This window comes from Marmota monax, unplaced genomic scaffold (assembly GCF_021218885.2).
Source record: "Marmota monax isolate L192 unplaced genomic scaffold, Marmota_monax_Labrador192_F-V1.1 WCK01_AAM20220418_F8-fsc00040, whole genome shotgun sequence".
Taxonomy (NCBI): domain Eukaryota; kingdom Metazoa; phylum Chordata; class Mammalia; order Rodentia; family Sciuridae; genus Marmota; species Marmota monax.
This window is the reverse complement of record NW_026692782.1, coordinates 13,700,436-13,708,346: the sequence shown is the minus strand read 5'-3', so window position 1 is coordinate 13,708,346 and position 7,911 is coordinate 13,700,436. Positions and strand designations below refer to the sequence as shown.

Below are 7,911 nucleotides of genomic sequence, written 5' to 3'. Positions count from 1 at the left end.
TAAACAAATGACATATTGAAGGCATGATTCTGTTTACTTTCTTTCAGTATGACAAAAAAAGAAATGACCACAACTGAACTTCAGTAAAAAGTGAGGTGGCACTCGGATGTGCTGGAGGGGCAGCAGAGTATAGGGGCTAGGAGTATGTACTCTGTGTAAAATCCCAGGTCCATCATCTACTGTGTGTGTGACCCAGAGAAAGACTTTAATTTTTTTTGTTTCTTTATATTTAAAAATTGAGAAAAAATAGCTTTGAGATATTTCACATTATATAAAATGAAATAGTATCTTTAAAGCAATCTACTGGCGAAGTAGAAATTCTAATTTTCAATGGCTTAATGGCATTGAAGACAGATATTGACTGCAGTCAGAGAGAGGGTACTCTAATTTCCTGGTTTGTGCTTAGCTTAAATGCCGGTTCTTCCTGTCATCACTCAATATATTTGGAAACATGAATTTCAAATTGCTTTCTCTTTAAATAATAGTATAACAGTTGGCATTGACAACAGAATAAGTAATTCTGGAAAAGAAGACCATTGTTATTTCTAGACCCCAGTCTTTAGTAACATCTGTTGACTTCATTAATCAAGCAGGCAATTGGATTTATTTGGAAATATTTGCATGACATCAAAAGAATGTTGTTCTATTATTTTTAAAGAGTTCAGAATAATGATTTTGTCTTTTAGAATACATAGAAGTATTCTTAGGGGAAAAAAGAGCTGAAAAAGTTAGTGCTGATGAGATAAGTCTTTATTTTTTGGTTTTGAGAGTTATGTTGATTGATCTTACCATTTTTAAACAGTATATGCTACAAAAGGGTGTATGTGGGGGGGGGGGTGTTTATGCTCCAGAGACTAGCACAAGTATTCTCATTTAGTGAGATGATTTTAGGAGCAAGAGGGGATTTTTATAGTAATATTTGTATATTTAATAGATATTTTAAAAAATGTATACAGACCATGTACAGTCCCTGCTCTCATTTCTGATAACAGTTCTCGACCTTTTGTGGGGAAACTTGCTTTTCCATCATTGGAGTCAGTTTTGGTGAGATTGTCAGTCAAGGTGTTCCTCCTTTTGGTGCTCAACATAGGAGACAAATATATGACACAAAATTTCAATGAAGCAACACTGAAGTTTGAGTTCAACTGGACCCATATGTGATGATTCCAGTGTCCTTTGTCTCTGGGAGGCTATTCCTTCTCAGCACCTGCTCCCTCTGCTGATCTTCTCATTATAGAACTTACCTGCTATCCTTCCAATATGCTCTTTTTTATTTTTCAATTCAACACAGGGTCCCTTTTCCTGATTATATTTAAATAATCCTGTTTTACCTTGGGTATCATGGACATTATTACTTCAGAAAAATTAACTTTTTAATATAAAAGGAGTCATTTTAAAAGATGCAAATAAATAATTGTACAGGTGTTATGTAGATATAGAAAAAATTGTATTATTTGTGAATGGTTAAATGACTAGGAGTCATCACGGCAAAAACTGCCATTAACAGTGATGTTCCTGGCTACTTTTAGGCTTTAAAATTGGAATATCTCGATAGACCACTAAAAAGCATTTTAAGGATTATATCATTGGGCTGATCTTATTAATAATAAAAATTAGCATTTGCAAAAGGTAATATCCTAATTAACACTTGTGAAGTTTTAAAGCAAATACATTTTGAAAAGGGAATGCAGGATTTCTGTGGTCTAAAAACACTTATTGCCTGTGTCAGAGAATTTTGTCTTTCTTTTCTCAAGGAGGGTGCTTTATTTACTTTTGACATTGTTTTTTCCCCATTAGTAAAACAATAGAAATACAACTCTCTACTGGCCAAATCAAGAACCAGAGATTCAGGTGTGTGCATGTGTGAGCATGACCCTGGGGCGTGGCTATGTCCTGTGAGGTGTGTTAGTGATTTTAGCCTTATTCCTTCTGGACAGAGCTAATGCCACAGTACCCTTGGTCTGTGACTAACCCCCAAGGCACAAGGAAAAACCCTGTTATTGCTCCTCCCATCTGAAGTTCTCTGAGTTCTGTCTGGAGATGGAAACAGGGAGACTTCTATCCCACCAAACCTCTTTTTTTTTTTTTTTTAATCAAGTGCTTTTATTTCTATCGCAGGAATATAGTTTTAAAATTTTTAGAATGAGGCTTGGGTTAAATAAAGATTTGGACACCCGAAAACACCTTCAGCAAGTCTAGTTCCCTCACAATTCCCACCCATGATCTATTTCAGGGAAAGAAAGCTTCAGGTTGCAGAGATTTCACTGTGAAATGACACAACATCAAGCAATCGACTATGTTTCCAATATGACCTTTATTGAGCAAGTACTGCTGTGACGTTTAACATCGATCAACATAAGGTTGCAAACTGTGCATGTCAGCGAGGTTCTCCCATGAACAAAAGTCCATTTTCAATGCACCAGTGAGGTAAACATAATTATTCATATATAGCTTTCTTAAGGCTAAGAGAGTTCTGTGTTTCATTTATTATTTTTGGCTCAGTTGGTACTTTGCATAATACATCTCAAGACATCCCCCCCCTGAGCGCCCCCCTTCCAACAGCTTGGGAAATTGGCAAATTCCCCAGGTACATACAATATCATGCATTTGAATCCCCCAAAGACTGAGGAGGGAGCACCCTGAGCTTGCATGCAGTTCCCTCATATTGCACAAAGTAAAATACAATGTCTGGAGCCCCCATGGGAGAACCCGTTCTGTTTTGAAGCTGTCAATCACATGCATTTTGAAATTGTCATATGGCTTAACCTTTTTGCAATGGACTCGAATCTTAGTCACTCTGGGTGACTTCCTTTACTATGGCGTGTGAAGTGACTTTTTCTACCTTTTTAGTTGACACTAGTTTCTCCTCAAAGGTCTCTTCATGCTCTTCGACCTTTTGAGTGACGGTTACAGATTTAGTGATGTATTTGGTAGCACCATCGCCCCCCTCACTGGTGATCTTTTCTACCTTCTTGGTCACCACCACTTTCTCCTCACTTCTGTCGTCCCCCTTCTTCTCATCTGTGGGGCTCACGTCTAGCCCGTTAGTGACCACGCCTTTCTCCTCTTCCCTCCCACTGCCCTTCTCCTTGGTTTCCTGCTCTTCCTCTTTTCCTTCCACCTCCCCATTGACCGCTATGTCTTCCTTCCTGGATTCCTTTGCACCCTGGTCGCTCCCTTCCCCCTCACCCCCTCCCTCCTCTTCCACCTTCTCCTTCTCCTGCTGAGGCTTCTCTTCTTTGGCATCTTTCTCCAAGCTCACCTTTGGGGTTTTGCTGACCACCTCCTCTGGGGCCTTCTCCTTGGCTGGGGACTCAGCCTTCTCCTTTCCTGGGGATTCAGCCTTCTCCTTGGCTGGGGACTCAGCCTTCTCCTTGGCTGGGGACTCAGCCTTCTCCTTGGCTGGGGACTCAGCCTTCTCCTTTGCTGGGGACTCAGCCTTCTCCTTGGCTGGGGACTCAGCCTTCTCCTTCACTGGTGACTCAGCCTTCTCCTTGGCTGGGGACTCAGCCTTCTCCTTTGTTGGGGACTCGGCCTTCTCCTTCCCTGGGGACTCGGCTTTCTTCTTCTCTGGCACATCTTTTGGCTTCTCCTCCTTCTTCTCTACCTTCTCCTCCTTGGGGGCCTCCTTGGCCACCTTTTTCTGGTCTTCCTCTTTCCCCACTTCGCCTTCAGCCTTTGGCTTCGCCTCTTCCACTGGAGACTTGGGCGCCGGGGACTTGGCCTTCTCTGGCTTTCCCAGCTCCTCCTTGGCACCCACTTCTTCAGCCTTTTCCTCCTTAGCCTCGGCTTCCTCCCCTTCAGCTTCTGCCTCCGTCTCCCCCTCCTCCTCCTGCTCACCTTCGTCTTTTTCGCTAGAGCCTTCCTTCTCAGACCCTCCCTCTTCAGCTTGGTCGGACTTGGCACCCTCCTCCTCCTCCTCTTCCTCCTCCTGGCCTTCCTCTTCCTCCTTCTCCCCCTCTTCCTCTCCTTTGATTTCAGGGGCTGCAGCCTTCACTGGAGACTTTTTGGCAGGTGCGGCTTCTTCTTCGGCTTCCTGTTCCTCTTCCTTTTCTTCCGCCTCTTCTTCCTTCTCCTCTTCCTTCGCGGAAACTGCCAGTTCCTCGGCGATGGCCGCCAGGGCGTCTTCCATTTCGGACTTCTCATCCTCCACTTTGGTTTCCTCGATGATCTCCTCCACGAACTTGTGCTGCACCTTTAGCTTGGGAGCCTCCACTTTGGTTTTCTGAATCTTACTGGATATGGTGACTGAGGGCTGCCGGTGCGTGTACAGAGGCCCAGTGATGCTGCCCGCAAAGGTGCTAAATCTGGTCTCTTCGCCCTCCAGGAGTTTTCTAAGGAAAAAAGAAGACAAGACATACCGAAATCTCATCGGCCTTCTGAGCCTCACTAATTATGGGTAATGTTGTAGTAGCTGCTTTTGAATAAACAGAATCACATAAGGAAAACATTCCATCGAGCCAGTGTAGGGCCTGCTGTCATTTCACTGTTATACTCTGTCATCAAGAGACAGATTCTTCTGAACTGCCAGCCGGTTGGTTGCCTGCTGCAGTAACTAACCACTCCCAGTGGTCCACTAACCACACCCAGCCGCCAAAGCCTTGGTCTGCAGCAGCAGTTCATTTGGTGCAATATGAATATGCTAAAAAGTTCCTTAGCAGCCACCCCCCACCATCCCCCAAAACAAAACCCAAACCATTAGTGACCTTCTTGAGCATTTGGACTCTCAAGGATATGTACTCATTGTTTTAAAACAAATATAATGTTCAAAATATTTCACAAAACTATTAAGCACATTTTAGAAGTAAAGCTATATCAAATTATAGCTAGGTGCTAATATGGATGTATCAATTTATAAGTTGGTTTGCGATTTTTATCAAAATTGTCAATTTAATATCATGATTTAACTTCCTTGAAAAGAGAGTGCAGTTTATTCTTATCATTTTATATTTACCTACTGGTAGTAGGAAAAACTGTTTGATCAAGGATTTTGTACTTCAAATTTAGTCATCAACAACAAGGTCTCATCAATTAGGAGATCTGTAATTGATCTATCTATAAACAGATCATATAGTTAGTTCTACATATTCCTGTTCTCATATGAAATGCTAGATCTAGATATATGTAGGTAAGTATAATACATGATATATATCTACGTGTGTATATAGATATATAATCTAAATCATATAGTCTAACACAAATATAATACATCTACATTATCTACATTTGTAAAAATAAATGTATCTATATTCTAATGTATCAAATCTATCCTCAGCCAGATGATGGCAATAGTAAGCTGTAATAGAGAAACAGAGAAATAGAATGTCCTGGTATTTGTCCTTGACATTACAGATTTGAAAAGCTGAAACCCACATGAAATACTAAAAACTAAGATTTCACTTGTGCTTTAGCAATCAAAAATATTTGTCACTAAAACAAAAATGTATGCACAGATATTGAAATCAATTGGTGGTGACCCCCTTTCGAGCAAAATTCAGAACACTTCATTTCAACTTATATTTACGTTTTTAAAAGCTGGATTAAAAAGTGATAAAACCACATTTGCAATTCTCAAGGAATTCTTAATTAAGCAAGGAGACTCCTGCAACCTGCCTGCTTTAACTTAAGTGTCGCAGGTTCTGCCTGAATGGCCTCCGCAGTGCGGTTAGGGTTCTGCCCACGTGGGCAGCAAGCCCCTACCTGTACGCAGCGATCTCGATATCCAGGGCCATCTTGACGTTGAGGAGATCCTGGTATTCCCGCAAATGACGAGCCATTTCCCACTTTGTTCCCCGAAGCTCATTTTCCAACTGCTGGATGGTATCCTGAAACAAAGAGTCTCTATGGATTCATCCTTCTAAGCAGCGACTCTTCAGAGTCACTTGCTGTCCCCTTCCCACCCGACCCCAATCTCCCTGAAGCTCTGCACACCTCTCAGACATTGCTTCGCCCCCTTTCTCCAACAAACAAAATCAATGTGAGAGTAAGACACGTCTCAAAGGGAACAAATACGCTTGTGGAATCTCTTTAGCGGACCTATTCCTCACTCCCCATTTGGGCTGAATTCAATTTTGAGAGCTCTTGGGATCACTGCCGGAAAAGTAGAGAGAGAATACATGCGTTTCTGTATAATGAGTTATGCTAATAAGTTTCTTATTTATCAACTACCTGAAAGTGCCCCTACTTGAAAAGTGCTAGAAAACTAGAGTGATTGAGGAAAAGCAGCACGTTTTTGTAAAAGGTCAGGACTTCCAAACAGCTGGGTGGAGCAGAGAGGGGCTAGGACTCTTGACCACCGCTAACTTGGGTGTGCGCCGCTCGTGCGCACTGGCGAGCGGCCACCAGGGAGCGCGACAGAGAGGGCGCCTGGGCGCGCGCCCAAATATCGGGGGCGCGCGGCGCTGGCGCTGGCGCAGGCTGCATGCGCAGCCGCGGTTCCTACCTGGTAGCTGCTGAGGTCGTGATTGTGGCGCTCCTCTATATCGCTGAGCTGCCGCTCCAGGGACTCCTTGGTGCCGCGCACAGACTCCAGCTCGATGCTCTTGGACTGCAGCTGGCGCCGGTACTCGGCGATCTCTTCCTTGGCTGAGCGGATGGCCTCCTTATTCTGCTCGGCCGCCTCGGTGAGCTTGGCGTAGCGACATTTAAACCACTCTTCGGCCTGGTGCATGTTCTGATCAGAGTGGCACTCGAGCTGAGAGCGGATCTCCTTCAGCGCCGTCGAGATGTCTGTCTTCAGGTAGTCTTTGCGCTCCACGGTGATGTGCGACGCCTGGATCTGGGCCAGCAGGTCTGCCACCTCCTCTTCATGATTGCTCCGCAGGAAGGCCACCTCATCCTGCAGAGACTGCACCTTCTTGTCCAGCTCTACCTTGACCAGCGACGACTCCTCGATGTCTTTGCGCAGCGCGCGGATGGCCGCCTCGGTGTCGTCGCGCAGCCGTGCCTCCTCCTCGAAGCGCTCTTTGAGCCGGTGGATGTCTTCCTCTAGGTGGTCAGAATCCAGCTGTACCTGAGCCTTCTCGTGGTTCACCATCTCGAGTGTGGCGCGCAGCTCGCGGATCTCCTGGTCGTACGCGTCGCCCAGCTGGGCGTGCGAGGCCTGCTTCTGCCGCAGTGCCTGGATCTCCGCCTCGATCTCCTTGTTCTGCTGCTCCAAGTAGTGCACTTTCTCGATGTAGCCGGCGAAGCGGTCGTTCAGCCCCTGCAGTTGCTCCTTCTCGTTGGAGCGGGACAGCTTGTAGTCGCCCCCGGAACCGCCGTTGAGCAGGGACGAGGACTGGCTGAAGTCGAGGCTGCTCTCCGCGGAGCTGAGCATAGCCGAGCTGTAGGTGAGGCGCGGGGCGAGCGCGCTGCGCTTGTAGGAGGAGGACACGGTGCTGGGCGAGCCCCGGGACCAAGACTGCGAGCGGAAGCCGCTGGACGGGGAGCCGCTGACACGGCTGAAGCTGGAGCGGGTGTCGGTTACCCGCCGGTAGGCGGACGGGTTGCCCAGCGAGTCCAACGTGTAGCTCATCTTGGAGGCCTTGGGGTGTGTGGCTGTCACAGCGCTCTGCTGGCCTCGCCGCAGCCCATATATAGCCGCGGAGCTGGTCCCGGGCCAGGGCCCCGCCCCGTGGAGGCGGCGGCCGAGGAGGCGGGGACTGCGGGCACCCGGCCGGGGGGAAGGGGGAAGCCGGCTTAACAGTGATTCAGCGCCCGCTCCACGTGGGCCAGCGCCGCAGCGGACCCCGCACTTTGCTGCCCGCGTCCCGGGCCCTCTCCTAGCTTCCCTTTGGCCTAGACCACTGGTGACCCCGCAATCCCCTTCTCTCCATTTTTCACCTTCAGATTACATTTTTCACCTTGGTGAGACTATCCACCCAACGCCGTTTCTTTGTCTAGTAACTCCCGCCCTCTGGGCAGCTCTTC

At 46.5% G+C, this 7,911-nt stretch overlaps 1 protein-coding gene across 1 annotated transcript; it reads right to left on the bottom strand.

Annotated features, from left to right (window-relative positions):
• Positions 1 to 2,286: 2,286 nt before the first annotated feature.
• Positions 2,287 to 7,560, bottom strand: Nefm (neurofilament medium chain). The gene is made up of 3 exons (XM_046447794.2): positions 6,443 to 7,560; positions 5,701 to 5,825; positions 2,287 to 4,334 (listed from the first exon to the last, which is right to left on the bottom strand). The coding sequence occupies exons 1-3, from the start codon at positions 7,514 to 7,516 to the stop codon at positions 2,789 to 2,791; spliced, it is 2,745 nt and encodes a 914-aa protein (XP_046303750.1). The 5' UTR covers positions 7,517 to 7,560; the 3' UTR covers positions 2,287 to 2,788.
• Between the last annotated feature and the right edge of the window lie 351 nt (positions 7,561 to 7,911).

Coding starts and splice junctions, on each gene's coding strand:
- Nefm (XM_046447794.2), bottom strand. CDS start 7,516: ATGAGCTACACGTTGGACTCGCTGGGCAACCCGTCCGCCTACCGGCGG. Junction 5,826..6,442: donor ACGACCTCAGCAGCTACCAG/GTAGGAACCGCG, acceptor TCTTTGTTTCAG/GATACCATCCAGCAGTTGGA. Junction 4,335..5,700: donor ATCGAGATCGCTGCGTACAG/GTAGGGGCTTGC, acceptor TTTTTTCCTTAG/AAAACTCCTGGAGGGCGAAG.